This window comes from Erpetoichthys calabaricus, chromosome 15, assembly GCF_900747795.2.
Source record: "Erpetoichthys calabaricus chromosome 15, fErpCal1.3, whole genome shotgun sequence".
Lineage (NCBI taxonomy): Eukaryota > Metazoa > Chordata > Cladistia > Polypteriformes > Polypteridae > Erpetoichthys > Erpetoichthys calabaricus.
Genome location: NC_041408.2, coordinates 87987834 through 88005150, shown reverse-complemented (window position 1 = coordinate 88005150; position 17317 = coordinate 87987834). Strand labels below are relative to the sequence as shown.

Sequence of the window (17317 nt, the reverse complement as noted above, 5' to 3'; positions counted from 1 at the left end):
CCCAAACATCAACCCTGCTTATACGAATCCCATACCAAATGGCATATCACAGAGACATATGCATTACATGGTGCTCTGCAAACGTTAATTACATAGATTTCAAAACATCTTAGACTAGTATCATAGCAAAGTGATCCTTCCCACGTTAATTAAAGGATAAGTGTCTATGTGTCCATCTAGATGCTATGTCTCTGTCATTCCAAAAATGCATTGCATTTCTCATTCCAACAGATGGTACATCACAAGAATTTTTATAAATAAAGTGCATTGCATTTGTCATTCCAACAGATGGCGCATCACAAACATCAACACTGTTTATACAAATCCCGTACCAAATGGCACATGACAGAAACATATGCATTGCATTTTGTGCACCGCAAACAATAATACTGAGGTCTACTTTGATTGCTTAGATTTCAAAACATCTTAGACTGTGTAAATAAAAGTCAAGACACACATAAGGGGTTGGGGTTTCCGGCCCCGTATACTATCAAAACTATAAATTAAATCAATTATTCTTTCAAACATGCGTCCAACCAAGAACATCATCCCTTCGCAGAGGGGAACTTAAATAAGGTGGGACCGGAAGCTGGTGACTGGAATGCTGGGAGGAACCAAGGTGTTTTATGGGTAGGTGATGTCATCAGGTCAGGCCAGAGGAAGGGATGGAAATGCGGAAGTGGTTACGGGTGGATTAAATGGCATCTTGAGAGCGTTTAAGGCGGCACTGCGTCTGGCTTTCTGCAGGAATAAGAGAAAGAAAGGTTAGTGCCCCGTCTCCATCCCCTGGCAGACTGTTGTACGCTGCTCGTCGGGTCTTTCCGCAGCCCCCTAGACGCACGTGCGTGACAACTGGTATCATAACAAAATGATCCTAACCACCTTAACTAAAGTACTGTATAATTGTCTGTGTGTGTTCATCCAGGTCCTCTGTCTCTGTCATTCCAACAGATGGCACATCACAAACATTAGTTATATTAAAATGAACTGCATTTGTCACTCCAATAGATGGCGCATCACAAACATTTTTAATAATAAAATGCATTGCATTTCTCATTCCAACAGATGGAGCATCACAAACATTTTCATTAATAAAGTGAATTGCATTTGTCATTCCAACAGATGGCATATCACAAACATCAACACTGCTTATGTGAATCCCATACCAAAAGGCACTTACATCGTAACAGAGACAAATGCTTTGCCTTGTGCACTGCAAATGTTAATGCTGAGGTTTACGATCTATGTTGATTACATAGATTTCACTGATACTCTGATATCAATGCAAAGTGATCTTTCCCACCTACATATCTGTCTGTTTATCTGTTCAGATGCTATGTCTGTCTCATTCCAACAGATACCACATCATAAACATTTTAAGTAATGAAAAACATTGCATTTGTCATTCCAACAGATGGCTCATTACTTACATTAGCACTGCTTTTGTGAATCCCATACCAGATGGCATATAACAAAGAAATATTCATTGCATGGTGCACTGCAAACATTAATGCAGAGGTCTGCATCGATTACTTAGATTTCAACCCGTCTTAGATGGGTAACGCAGCTAGTAAAAGGATAAGTGTCCGTGTGTCTCCATGTCCACCTGGTTCTTATGTCTCTGTCATTCCAACAAATGGCGCATCACAAACATTAACCCTGCTTTTACAAATCCTATACCAAATGACATATCACAGAGACATGTGCATTGCATTTGTCATTCCCACAGATGGCACATCATAAACAATTAACACTGCTTTTAAGAATCATATGCCAAATGACATATAACAGAGACATATGCATTGCATTTGTCATTCCAACTTCTGGCACATCACAAACATTAACCCTGCTTTTACAAATCCTATACCAAATGACATATCACAGAGACCTATGCATTGCATTTGTCATTCCCACAGATGGCGTATCACAAACAATTAACACAGCTTTTAAGCGTCCCATACCAAAAGTGAATCAGTGAATTTCAGCAGGTTTCACTTCCTCTGCCCAAAGAAATCTCACTATGGCACGTTGTTGAAGAATGGTGCAACCCCGAAGCAGAGCGTCCATGTTCATTTGAGCTTGGCATCAACTAGATTAACAGCGGAGTGCTGCGCTGTGCGTGTTCAGACTACCCATAAGCCATTGCCAGCGGGTTGCATTGTGTAAGCTTCAGTTACCGCATAGTTTTCAAATTGCTTTTACTCCTTGATTTACTCTCTTAACTAAATAAATAACTTAATGTAATGGAGTTAAGAATAGGGCATCATGCAGTTGTGGATGCTTCCCTTATTCAAGATGTAGATGGGCTGGGGGCAGAACTTCCTCCTCGGACCCTCTCAAGTGGACTTTAGGCCCAGAAAAGGGGATGGCTGCTGTCACGAATCATTTTCTTTTCCCTGGTCGGAATGATTGCTTAGAATAGATGTCCTGGAAGGTAGGGAGTGCCCACCCAGTGATGCCCTTCTTAAAACACGTCATTATGGGTCATTAAGTGTAGACTGAAGGGCAAAAATGGCAAACTTGTTCATTTATAATTAACTCCACAACTCAATAAAATGTGCAGAAAGTGAGTCAGGGTCAGGATCCTTTCTGATTCCGCTGTATATTAGTGATTGGAATAAGGAACGATGGACCAGCACTTGCCTAATAAACAGCTGTAACTCACTATGATCTTGTAAGCTGCCACAGTCAGAAATGAGAAAAAGTGGGCACAGAAGACAAGTGGAATACCAGTTAGAAAACCCCGCGCAGACACCAAGAGAATGAGCAGACTTGTCCCCCTCCGCTGGGTCACCAGCTTGTCCTTGTTAAGTTGCAATCCACGTCTCTGATGCTGTGAGGCCGCAGCAGCAGCACCAATCCCTGTGCCACCATGCTGTGCCAGGATGTCAAATATGCAAGAAAGCAATGCAGGTGAAATTTCAAGAGGCTGTGCTCAGAGAAAATGTCTGTCCGACGTCAGAACTACTGCAGCAGATAGAAAGTTGAACGCCATGATGGACGACTGAGCCCTGCGGCGTATTTGATAATCCAGAAACCCCGTGGAGCGCGCCACTGGGCGACTGACGGAGGGGGGGCGGCGGGACAAACAGGACACGATCGTCCACATGCACACTAATGACTTTGTTCTGTTTCACTCTGTTTTAGTAATTAAAAAATATTGATAATCCATTACATCCTCCACATGATTATTAACACTACGCTAGGCACAGTGAACAAGTCTGACCTCCCAATATTATTGACCGTGACCCTCATTAGATTTTGTGCAATGAATGCATTTAAAGAGCAAATACAAATCTGTGCTAATTTATTTATTGAATTGTTTTGCATGTAATATTTGCAGCAGGGAATATGACATCATTTCTAATGCATCTTGTCGAAATAAAAAAATGAATAAAATCAAAGGTGTGTGTGTCTCTCACCCTGGACCGAGTCCTGTCTTGTTGCTGTTACTTCCAAATCTCAGGATTTCAATAAACAGATGAAATCAATAAAGAAGTTGGCACCGAGGGTACAGCGCCAGACTTCAAGTCACGGCTCGGACACGCCTTATATGAGCTTTGGGCCTTCGTCCCGTGTGATCCACAAGTTCAGGTTTCTCTCCTTATCTCAAAGATGTCTGTGTTTTAGGTTAGCCAATCTAAACATCGGTGAATTTAGAGCATCCATGCTGGACTGCCATTCCACCCAGAGGCTCTGAACCGTCGTAACGTGGAGCAGATGGAACGTTTATTATAATTACATAGCAAGTCAACTCAAGTCGAGCGGCTCATTGTCGGACCATCCATACAACACATCGCAGCATACAGTGGCACGAAATAAGAGGACCGCCGTGCAGCGGCGTGTGCCATTCCTGCTCAGTCAAATCGATTGAATTAATCACAAGGGGGTCTTGAAATAAGAAACAATAGAATCGAACACAGCTGAGCCAAATGACAAGGGCCATCGCAAAGGGGGGCTGGATGGTCGTGTCACTGGGAGAGGCCACCTTTTAAAAAGTTCAAAAATCCTGGGGTACTGAATGTTACTTGATCAGGGAAAACATGAATTTAAATGATGTTAGCACAAGGCCGTAACATAACAGAACCTGTAAAAAAGTAGTGGAGTCGGAATATGAAAATTAAAAAATAATTAATCTGACTTTAGCACCTTCGTGGTAGGTAGATTGCCAAGTGGGGGCTGGGTGGTCTTTTTTTTTTTCAGTCCTCCCTGACCATCTGACCCTGGGATTGGACTTAAAAAAATGTATCAATCAATCAGAATTCTACGACCTGTATATCTGTGTCATGTAAGTGCATATTGATTCTTTATAAATTAGGTTTATATATTATTTATTAGTTATATATAACTATTTCTAAATTGATTTTTCTCTTGTAACTCTCCTTTTATATTGTGTTAAGCAACTTGAGCACATTCATTGTATGAAAACGTGCTACAGAAATGCAAACGGTGCTGTTGTTATTATATAGTGCCTTTCACATCTATCTATCTATCTGTCTATCTATTTATTATATAGTGCCTTTCACATCTATCTATCTATCTATCTATCTATCTATCTATCTATCTATCTATCTATCATATAGTGCCTTTCTCATCTATCTATCTATCTATCTATCTATCTATCTATCTATCTATCTATCATATAGTGCCTTTCTCATCTATCTATCTATCTATCTATCTATCTATCTATCTATCTATCTATCTATCTATCTATCTATCTATCTATCTATCTATCTATCTATCTATCTATCATAGTGCCTTTCTCATCTATCTATCTATCTATCTATCTATCTATCTATCTATCTATCTATCTATCTATTATATAGTGCCTTTCTCATCTATCTATCTATCTATCATATAGTGCCTTTCTCATCTATCTATCTATCTATCTATCTATCTATCTATCTATCTATCTATCTATCTATCTATCTATCTATCTATCTATCTATTATATAGTGCCTTTCTCATCTATCTATCTATCTATCATATAGTGCCTTTCTCATCTATCTATCTATCTATCTATCTATCTATCTATCTATCTATCTATCTATCTATCTATCTATCTATCTATCTAATAGTGCCTTTCTTATCTATCTATCTATCTATCTATCTATCTATCTATCTATCTATCTATCTATCTATCTATCTATCTATCTATCATAGTGCCTTTCTCATCTATCTATCTATCTATCTATCTATCTATCTATCTATCTATCTATCTATCTATCTATCTATCTATCATATAGTGCCTTCTATCTATCTATCTATCTATCTATCTATCTATCTATCTATCTATCTATCAATCATATAGTGCCTTTCTCATCTATCTATCTATCTATCTATCTATCTATCTATCTATCTATCTATCTATCTATCTATCTATCTATCTATCTATCTATCTATCTATCTATTGTATAGTGCCTTTCTCATCTATCTATCTATCTATCTATCTATCTATCTATCTATCTATCTATCTATCTATCTATCTATCTATCTATTATATAGTGCCTTTCTCATCTATCTATCTATCTATCTATCTATCTATCTATCTATCTATCTATCTATCTATCTATCTATCTATCTATCTATCTATCATATAGTGCCTTTCTCATCTATCTATCTATCTATCTATCTATCTATCTATCTATCTATCTATCTATCTATCTATCTATCTATCTATCATATAGTGCCTTTCTCATCTATCTATCTATCTATCTATCTATCTATCTATCTATCTATCTATCTATCTATCTATCTATCTATCTATCTATCTATCCCCATGAAGCACAATGAGATAATAATAATTCATTACATTTATATTGCGCTTTTCTCAGTACTCAAAGCGCTATCCACACAGGGGGGAACCGGGAAGCGAACCCACAATCTTCCACAGTCTCCTTACTGCAAAGCAGCAGCAGCACTACCACTGTGCCACCAGATGTTGTAGACTACAGAAAGGCGCTATATAAAATAAGAGGTTTGTAAAGCTGGAGGTTTCTGGGTCATTCGTCATCACTGACCCAGTGTGAATCGCTGATTGAATTCAGCTACCCAGTAATTTTCAATTGGCCGACATATGGAGAGTAATCTTGTAAGTAAACTGGGGTGTTGTTTACAGTGGGAAGGCGCTATATAAAATAAATGCCTGTTTCAGTATAAACTACAACAGTTCAGGCTCGCTCGCTACCATAGACTTACTGTGGGATCCTGACACAGCTGCTTCAACTTTCCTTGTTTTAGATGTCAAAAGTATGAAAACAAATGACTGTTTTATATTAATGAAATGCATTGAAATGTTATTTATTGGGGAAAGACACAATATAAAAAAATAAGCAAAACTAATTGCATAAGGGCAGGTCATATGTTGAGTCACCACCACTGACTAACATGGTCCTTTCACTGAACAGTTCTCCAAATGTATAAATATCGCAACTGTATTTGCAGTCTTACACTTCAGAGAAAGATGGGATGTTGTTCACTGTGGGAAGGCGCTATATAGAATAACAATTACCTCTTTATGAAGCAGAAGGTTGAGTTTCCGGCACCACCACTGGTTCACCGTATGCTCCTGTTTCAGTCACTTGACTCTCAAATCCTCACATGTACATTACTACTGTACACCTGTGAAGCACCCTGAGCTGTTGTTTTCTGCGGAAAAGCACTATATAAAATGAACGTTTTGTATCTTATTGACACTGAGTGCTGCAGGGCCGTTCTCTGACCATGGCTTAATGAAGGGTCTCATTGGAGTCACTTCACTGCCCATGTCTCCAGCTGTATAAATGTGGGGTCCAACTCACCCTACCATACTGCGCCTACAAAGTTGCGGAAAGGTGCTATGTAAAAAAACTGTGTCATATTGAAGTAAATAACGCTACACCTGCCTGTCTGAATCCTTTTGAAACAGGACAGCATTCCTCCTGCACTTTCCCCTTGGGATCAGTGAAGTCCCCCACTATGTGGTCCACATGAGGCGCAGATATCTGAAGCCCAAATCTGAAAAAAGCAAAAATGACATTTTCAGTGCTGTTGCTGTGTGAGTCTGTCTCATAATCGAAGGTCACCTTGTCATTTTATCTCATGTTTTTGTAAAGCTTAGGCAGCATAGACCGGAAAATCAGATTGCACTCTATAATATGTTTTTATTTTTAGTTTTCAAATGCAGCAGATGCTCCTTCAGAACTCTGCATGATCATTGAAAGCTAGGCAGCTCACCTCCTCTCTGTTTGAATCTCCCGCATCCTATCAGCTCCAGCAGACACCGCAATGAAAGGCCGCTGGGAAGGGCTGTGGATTATCCGTCCATCCATGCGGCTGATCACTAGAGCACAGCTTGATCCTGTCCTGACAGCGATGGGCACGTGGCAGGAATCAGCCCCCCGACATGGGGATGCCAGTTTATTCCACTGAACCACTTTATCCATTTTCAAGGGTCTTGGGGACGAGGGCAGGTCTGAATCCCAGTTCCTCTAACATGCATGTCTGTGGAAGGAAAGCTGGCCAAACTCCACACAGTCAATTGGGAAGACGGGTTTATGCAACAGGAGTCATGTGACATTTACAATGAACTGCTTAGCAGGATCTTTTTATCCCAATGAGGTCAACATAATCAAGTAAACATCAGTCAAGTGGGCTATTTGGGAACAAGTGTTACAGGACAGGGGTACAAAACTGACCACCGCAAGTTAAGAGTGCAGAACAAAAGGCAAGCGTGTTACAATTCCTTAGTCACGAGAACTTAACAAAAACCATCAATTAGACAGACATTCACTGAACCACTAGAGGGGGAAAATCATCAAACCCCGGCTAGTCGGGAACGGGCAGATGTAGAATGTTTATAAATATAAAGATTTCACAAAAATGCTCCCAAAACAGTGATGCCCCAAAGAGCACAAAAGACACGGTAGGCAATGCCTTCAAAGTAGATGATCCCAATATGAAATCCAAAGAACGGTCACAAGAAAGAGCAGAAGGGTCACAAAAAAAACTCATAACTCACAATTAATTAAAAAGAGCGATAAACGCAAGAAAACACGCCAGTCACCTCAATGAACCGCAAGGGACTCTGGGTTGGCCTCAGCCTTTATAGGACTGAATGCAGTCCCTTGATAGTGATGGGCAGGTGTCCTGCCTCTTGGGGGACCACCCACAAAACACAAGGAGTAAAGCAGAAGATATGACGACATACAGAAACTAAATAATTAATAATGAAAACAAAACAAAAAAAATAAACATAAATGAGAAACCTGAAGCCCAGGCAGGTAAGAGAATCCCTGACTGAAACATAGCAGTCAGCAGTTCGGATGGCAGTTGGCTGCTTCTTCCACCAGCTATTAGATAGACATGAAAAGAATGGTGTCAGATGGAGCAAAAGGTCACAAAAAGCCAAATAACTCAAAATTAAAAAGGGTAACAAACGCAAAAGAACTCACCAATCACCTCAATGAACCGCAAGGGACTCTGAGTTTCTCTTAGCCTTTATAAGACTGAATGCAATCCCTTCTTGGTGACGGGCAGGTGGCCCTGCCTCTTGGAGGACCACCCACAAAACACAAGGAGTAAAGCAGAAGATATAACGACATACAGAAACTAAATAATCAATAATGAAAACAAAATAAAATTAAGAAAATAAACATAAATGAGAAACTTGAAGCCCAGGCACGTAAGGGAATCCCTGGCTGAAACATAGCAGTCAGCAGTTCAGATGCAGGTGGGCCACTTGTTCCACCAGCTAGGAGACAGACATGAAAAGAATGGTGTCAGATGGAGCAAAAGATCACAAAAAAACGAATAACTCAAAATTAATCAAAAAGAGCAATAAACGCAAGAGAACTCACCAATCACCTAACACATTCAATGAACCGCAAGGGACTCTGAGTTTCCCTCAGCCTTTTATAGGGCTGAATGCAGTCCCTTGATAGCGATGGGCAGGTGGCCCTGCCTCTTGAGAGAACACCCACAAAACACATGGAACACAGTAGAAGATATATCGACATACAGAAATGAGATAACAACATTTATACAAAAAAACAAACAAAATAGACAAAAAAGAGAAATCAGGATCAGAAAGGGGTAGAAGCTGTTGCAGATCTGCTTTGGATGTTATGGTACCTTCTGGCAGAAAGAAGTGGGATAAGATCATGGAAGGGGTGGGAGCGGTCGTTCACAACACTTTAGGATCTGTGCATGCAACGTGTCACACGTGTGTGCTTAGGGGACAGCCAAAGGGTCCAGTTTTAAGTGAAATATCGAGAGACTGGGGAGCTGGAACAGAGTACTAATGCCTTTCTTCCTCTTCCTACAAACCAGCAGAAGAATAAATCTTGTTTTCCACGCCAGTCTGTTCCCAGCAACATCATTTACGGCTCCCCAAAAATGACAACACTTCTATCTGTATCCAACGACGTTGTATTATCGTGGTATTTCCCTCTGCTTACCCTTTACCTGTTTTCTTCAAGGGCAAGCGTACTCATCAAGTTCGTTATCGGGTTGGTCTACTGTTGCACTTTAAGAGTAACACACACACACACATAACTATACGCATACACACAGTCCCTAATCACAACAGTGCCCCGTGAGTGACACACACACAGCTGGTTAGCCTCTAGCACTTTAAACCACACAAGTGCCTTATAAATAACACAGCCTGTCACTCTCTCAGCACTTGAAGAGACTTACTTATTATCGGCACGAACAACATACAAAGTTTTAATGATATCTCAGACCTAAATATTACTTTTGGTCTACAAGAATACATTTAAACACACAAAGGCTCAGCACTCTTGACTATCAGCCATTTATCAGCCCAGAATGCCTTACTTTATGTCCTGTTCTCTACTATTGGGTGGAGCTCACACCCTCAGCCTTAATAAACCTCTCAGCACGGAGCGTATGGCAAACCTCCGGCTGCACCAGGTGCTCAAAGAAATCTACCTTATTACTTCAATCAGTCTAGACATGAAGACAATGCCTAGAAAGTTAAAAGCAGTGTGGTATTTATTACAGGAATAATAATAATACCACTGGAACAAAAAATAATAGAAAATAGGACTGATAGAAAAGTCTGGATATATATAGTCTTTAGAAAAAAGCTTACGATAAAGTAAAGATGACAAGGGTGAATGTCACAGGTGGCTTGTGATTGAGCACTCGTAGTTGTTCATGAGATGCTTTTCTTACGACCAGATGGAAATGGCGGCACGTTGTCGGTGCCCTCTTCTGACGTATTTGTCCCTTCATCTTCCTCCCTCCTGTGTCGATCTTCAGACGAGGCATATTTATTCTAAAATTCTACCGGGGGGTTTTGCAAGACGTGATTGTTAGATTATTCTTGTTGGCTGGCTGTCATGATGAATGAATTCGCTGTCCATTTTCCCAAACAATAAAACTTTTTTTTTTGATGTTCTCTGTGGTATCGGCAGGTCTTCCTTTCCCAGGCTGTAAAATAATTAGATGTCCGTCTTTTCTCAGGTTATAAAGTAATCGATAGCCTGAGCCACCAGCATGTCTTCCTTTCTTTGTTGGAACAGCTGTTTAAAACGTGAGGTATAACTGGGAAGAGGAAATACTTTGATGTGTCCTGAATGTAGTTCATCTGTTGTCTTGTCTTGAACAAAATATGATGGAAATGTAAACCAAAATGTACAGATTTTGTACCCCACAACAGACGTCACCTCCAGTTCCTTCTGCTATGATATATAAAGAACCCTCAACTGTACTATTTTGTCTCATGTATTTTATACAATTATGAGAGAAATCAGTCATTTTTTAACAACTCATCTGCCAGGACATTATATGGGGAAGCTTCCCCAATTCTTATTTTTGTCTTTGTTTGTTAATTTTTCACAAATGCATTATAAAGATGTCTTTAATGATGAATTTGGAGTGTGAGAGAAGGTGCTGAGACTCTACATAGAAGTTCCACAAGGAGCCAATAACGAGTACCGTCCCACTTCAAGCACTGCACACGGGCAATTTGGAAACACAGATTCACCCAGCACTTCTTTGGAAGTAGAAGACAACTCAGAAAACTTGGAGAAGAACCCATAAGGACGTATGGAGAACAGCACAAAGGGGCATTTGAACCTGGCACTCCAGGGCTATAAGGCGGCAGCGTTAACTGCTGAGCCACTGTGCCGCTCCGACCATTAATAGAATTTGTTCAAGATTTTTATTAGACAGAATTTTCCACACAAAAGGACCACCTTCATAATGTAAATGTGTTTTTTTTCTGCATTCCGCCAGTTTGCAGGTTGGCATTTATAATTCATCAAAATTAGCACAATGTTAATATTTCATTATGGAATGCGAAACGTCCTTTGATTTCCATTACAAATGATTTTCAGAGAGAACCTACTGTTTATGTGCTGCCATTGGGTAACGTAGCTTAAGGGTGAAACGGTTTCATCCAAAAATCAATCCTCTCTCATTAAAAGTCAATAGTTGTCTTTTCATTTCTGGGCTTCACTTCCAAGAGCAGGTTTTTGAAACTCAGCGGGAGCACGCGGGCTTTTTCAGATGGACGGATGGGTTTATTCGTCTGATGTTGTTTGAGGCTTCTGTCAGGCCAGTGGGATGTAAACGACCGGAGCTCTGCTGACGTTTGACGGCCCCGAGGCTCTAACCCAGGGGTCTCCAACCTTTTCTCCCCCCTGAGAGCTACTTTTACAAAATGAAAATGGCTGAGAGCTCCTCATGTTTACTAACATTTATTCTCATAGCTTATTTCAACCCAAACAAACTGAATATGCTTGTTTTGCCTGAACATTTACAAAATGGTACGGTGGGTTGGCACCCTGCCCGGGCTTGGTTCCTGCCTTGTGCCCTGTGTTGGCTGGGATTGGCTCCAGCAGACCCCCTTGACCCTGTGTTCAGATTCAGCGGGTTGGAAAATGGATGGATGGCTGGATTTACAAAATGTTGGCGTCCACAACTCACATTTTGCATTAAAACATCTCAAAAAATATTTAGTTCACCTGCAAGTGCATTTTGTATGTCTGTGTGCATTTTCTAGTGTAGCTCACACTATTGAATTTTAACATGAATGCTGTAACAAGGTGGCACGGTGGTGCAGTGGTAGCACTGCTGCCTCGCAGTAAGGAGACCTGGGTTCGCTTCACGGGTCCTCCCTGCGTGGAGTTTGCATGTTCTCCCTGTGTCTACGTGGGTTTCCTCCCACAGTCCAAAGACATGCAGGTTAGCTGGATTGGCAATTCTAAATTCCCCCTAGTGTGTGGGTGTGTTTGTGTGTGTCCTGCGGTGGGTTGGCGCCCTGCCCAGGATTGGTTCCTGCCTTGTGCCCTGTGTTGGCTGGGATTGGCTCCAGCAGACCCCCGTGACCCTGTGTTCAGATTCAGCGGGTTGGAAAGTGGATGGATGGATGCTGTAACAATGCAATTCCAAATACACCGATATGACGTATTCCTTTGTCATTTTGTCACATGTCACTTTATTCACAGGTCCAGTCGCATGTGTGATGCATTGTTTAGTTAGTCAGATGACTGGCACTGAGGTGTCTGGTGGAGTGGAGCCACTGAGGTTCACTCTTATGGAGTCATTTCAATGTTCGTCTGTCCGTCTTGTTCTGAACTTTGATTTCATGACCTTCACGTCAGACTCTCAGAGGAATGGAGACCCAAACAAAGCAGACATTTTCAGAGCTGCTTGGTGAAGATTCTTATAGTGATCCAGCTCTACTAAGCTCCAGAAATGCTGAGAATGCTGTTGAGACTTTAACTGCACATTATGTTGAAGGTCTACTAATAAATAATATATAAAATCCAATGTCTGTATGTCTGTCCGCTCTTCACAAGTGAGCTACTTCACGGATTTAGATCGGGTTTTTTTCTGTAATTTTCTTCAACATTCCAGTTGATTTTGCGACTTCTCTCATTTCACGGTGTATCGTAGTTCACTTTGTTTGAGCGAATCTGAGAAACACGCAGCGGGCCAACAGGAGGGACCTTCCTCACTTACGCGCCAGCTTCGGTGCATGTTCCTTAACTCTGCTTAGCTAGCGAACGAGAGAACAATTGAATTCAACTTTGTTTGATATTTAAAATAAAGTGTTACTTACGTAGGTCTTGATGAGTTGGAGTCCGGATATTATCTTAAGTGTACGCCACATTGAAAAGAAAGACTGCAATTCAGATTGTGGATCGTGATTTGGTGTTCAAAGGATCGTGATATGATTTTTGGGAAAGATCGCCCACCCCTGATGTGACTAATCAAGTTTTCAAATTTATGTAGGATTCATTACCCCTTTGGCGAGCTACTTGGAAAGGGGTTGTGAGCTACCAGTAACTCGACGTGTTGGAGACCCCTAATCTAAACGTTGTTTAAACTACGCTATTCACGCACACAGAGGCATTCAACATCAAGTCACCAGGTCTAATAGTCCTCCCAGCAAAGAGGGTCCACCTATATTGTAACAGTGAGTTTTATCGACATTTACAGCGTTTACCGCCCTCAACCCTTTGTGTCGCCCTAAAAGAGTTAAAAAACACACAAAGAAAATGTGAGCTTTCAGTTATGTTATTTAATAGAAATATCAAGGGATGTAATGGACTACTGGGGGGAAAAAGATCGTCCACCCCTAATTTGACTAATCAAGTTTTCAAATTTATGTAGGATTCATTACCCCTTTGGCGAGCTACTTGGAAAGGGGTTGCGAGGTACTGGCAGCTCACGAGCGACGTGTTTGGAGACCCCTGATCTAAACACTCGAAGCCAGTGCCTTACTAGTAGAACAGAATGGATGAATAAGAATTTCCTTAAACTAAAGAAAGAAAAAGTAGAATTGTTAGTAATTGGCAGCAATAAAGAAAGTGAGGATCTTAGAAACAAAATGAATCATCCGGCCCAGAGGTCAAGAATTTTGGTGCTATTGTTGACTCGGACCTTCATTTCAGATCACATATCAATAATATTACCAGACGGCTTTCTTCCATCGAAGAAACATTACAAGGGTGTGATCTCTTATAACATTTAAAGATGCCATAAAATGAATACATGGCGTTTGTATTTAGCCGAGTAGATTACTGCAGTGGGTGGCGCAGTGGGTAGCGCTGCTGCCTCGTAGTTAGGAGACCTGGGTTCGCTTCCATGTTCTCTCCGTGTCTGCGTGGGTTTCCTTTGGGTCCTCCAGTTTCCTCCCATCGTCCAAAGACATGCAGGTTAGGTGCATTGGCAATTCTAAATTGTTCCTAGTGTGTGCTTGGTGTGTGTGTGTGTGTGTGCCCTGCGGTGGGCTGGCGCCCTGTCCGGGGTTTGTTTCCTGACTTGCACCCTGTGTTAGCTGGGCTTGGCTCCAGCAGACCCCCATGACCCTGTAGTTAGGATATAGCGGGTTGGATGATGGATGGATGCTACAGTGGGCTGGTGCCCTGCCCGGGGTTTGTTTCCTGACTTGTGCCCTGTGTTGGCTGGGATTGGCTCCAGCAGACCCCTGTGTCCCTGTAGTTAGGATATGGCGGGTTGGATAATGGATGGATGGATGATGGATGGATTACTGCAGTGCTCTCCTATCAGGACTGCCTAAAAATGACATAAATCGACTACGGCTTGTCCAAAATGCAGCAGCAAGAATTTTTAACAAAAGGAAAAAATATACAGGGAGGTTCACTCGAAAGAGGCCCCGAATATTCTGTAATGTGTCGGTAGGACGAAGCAATCTGAACAAAACAACGTGCAATGTGCTCCTCAGTACATGGAGCTTCGAACAAGCTGGGATGTCCCTACGTCAGAGCGATGAGGTAGACGCCAGACAGCAATCGTGACGTTTAACTTCTGGGTGCACTCAGTCACTCGACTTCTCATCAGGATGGTGGTGTACAGTCTCAAGCAGCGTGTTCTCTTCATGGTGCAAACCAATTGGGATTTCACCAAGCGATGTCAGAATCAACTGGATGATCGCGAGTTAATGGAAGATGACTTCCAGCAAGATGGAGCAATGCGTCACATATCGGCAAGGAGCATGGCAGAAATGGAGTCCTTCTTCGGCAACAGGGGGCTTTAGCCACCACAGTCACTGGATCTGACTCCACCAGACTTCTTCCTTTGGAGTCTTCACAATCGGAACAACACTGTGGAAGATTTGAAGGAAAACATCCAATGTGAAATTGCTGCTATTCAGAGAGATGTTTGCTTCGAAATCTGTCTGGCAGAAAATGGAAACCACGTCCAACATTGCATGTAATGCCATCGATTACACAAATGTCAAGGTATAGAGTGGATTTTTGTGGTCCAGATTGCTTCATCCTAACTGGAGTTAACAGCAGAATATTCAGGATCTCTCCCTGTATAAAGTATATACTGTAACCCCAATACTAGTATCTTTACACTGGCTGCCAGTGTCCTTTAGAATTGATTTTAAAATACCTCTACTTGCATTTAAGGCCTGAAACAATCACAGCCCTGCCTACACCAGTGACCAACTTCCACTGGCAACCATGCATGATCAGGCCATAACATGACCTCCACCATGTCTCACAGATGATATGATATGCTACAGATCAGGAGCCGTTCCTTCTCTTCTCCATACTCTTCTCTATCCATTATTCTGGTTCAAATTGATCTTAATTTCATTTGTCTGCTTTTTTAAACATTTTCTGTCAAAGTCTGATCTGTCCTTCCTATGCTTGAGATGTCCCAGTGGTCTGCACTTTATGGTAAACCCTCTGTCTTTAATTTCATCAAGTCTTCTCTTGATTGTAGACAGGTCTTCCTCCCAGAGAGCGGTCTTGGTTTGGCTAAATGTCATGATGGGGTTCTTCATCACCAAGGACAGAATTCTGAGATCATCCAGCACAGTCTTCTGTGGTTGTCCAGAACATCTGATGTTGCTGAGCTTACCCGTGTGTTCCTTCTCTTTAAGATTCTACCAAACGGTTGACTTGACCACTCCTGGTGTTTCTGCTGTCTCTCTCTGATGGGTTTGTTTTGTTTTCTCGGCCTAATGGTGGCCTGTTTTTACTCACATGGACCTCACATTGAGAGTTCACAGTGACAGCTTCCACATGCAAATCCCACACTTGGAATCAACTGCAGACCTTCTTCCTGCTTAATGGTTAATGAAATAATGAGGGAGACCTGCTCAGACCTGGCTATGGGATAGCTGGTCAGTCAAATGTTCAAATACTTTTGAACCCCTGGAAATGGGGGGCCATAGATAAAAGTGGCTGTCATACATTATTTTTGTTAAACCCTTGGCTGAAAGCCAACATTACAACCGTGTAAGGATTTCTTCATTTCAAATCCATTGTGGTGGCACACAGAGATTATGAAAATGGTGTCACTGTCCGCATACTTAGGGACCTGACTGTATTAAAGGAGACCACTCTAGGAGGACAGTGTCTCATTTTGATGGTGACCAAGCTTCTGCACTAAACCGAGACAGAAATCACCTCCATATAAAACCAATGTCAGATTGGAAAGTCGTGTAATTGATGAAGAAAGCACTCTGGAGTGTTGAATTTTAGTTCCTTTCATTTTTTTGCCCAATTGGCACCGCTGGCAGTCTGCTTTCACCCCACTACAATATGTTTGCTTTTTGTTCCTCTTATGTTACTGTCATCATCTTGTGGAGATGTCAAAGTCAGAATCTCATTGCATTGGGCACTCATGCCAAAAAAACTTTTCTCTCCTACAGGAAAATCGGCAGAAGAAGCCGCCGAGGAAGGACTTCACTACATGGGCAGCAGGGTCGGTGGAGGAGGCGGTGCGATTGTGGTGGGCCGTGCAGGAGACTGGACAGCAAGATTTACCACAGAGAGAATGGCCTGGGCTTCCGTCAAAGAAACCACTTTGTCTTACGGTTTGAACCCCAACCAAGTTGAAGTGAAGCTCTTGCAGGTAGTTTAAGGGAGCAGAAGCTTCTGTAAAGCATATAAATATGAATAAAAGAGAATTAGGACATGGCACAATGTTCTCGATTGACATCTTTGTGTACTGATGTGTAATGAAGGATCTCCTCAACTTGGAATCCTGGACGTCTCTTGAAGGGTTGCGTGTCAACCTGCAGTATGTCGCGTTTCTGATGTCGTAACCGGACGTGATGCGTTTCTGATGTCGTAGTCAGAAGTGATGCGTTTCTGACATCGTAGCTAGAAGTGATGTGTTTCTGACGTCGTAACTGGAAGTGATGCGCTTCTAATGTCGTAACCGGAAGTGATGCGTTTCTGATGTCGTAACCGGACGTGATGCGTTTCTGACATCGTAACTGGAAGTGATGCGTTTCTAACATCGTAACTGGAAGTGATGCGTTTCTAATGTCGTAGCCGGAAGTGATGCTTTTCTGACGTCGTAACTGGAAGTGATG

The 17317-nt window shown here is 41.8% G+C and overlaps 1 protein-coding gene across 1 annotated transcript in view; it reads left to right on the top strand.

Annotated features, from left to right (window-relative positions):
- The window catches only part of si:dkey-103j14.5 (isoaspartyl peptidase/L-asparaginase), a 227905-nt gene extending 210983 nt beyond the window's left edge, over positions 1 to 16922 (top strand). The window contains exon 7 of the mRNA XM_028820750.2: positions 16649 to 16922. Within this exon, the coding sequence (XP_028676583.2) occupies positions 16649 to 16860 (212 nt within the window). The 3' untranslated portion in view covers positions 16861 to 16922. The remainder of the gene's footprint in view (positions 1 to 16648) is intronic.
- The last annotated feature ends 395 nt before the right edge of the window (positions 16923 to 17317 follow it).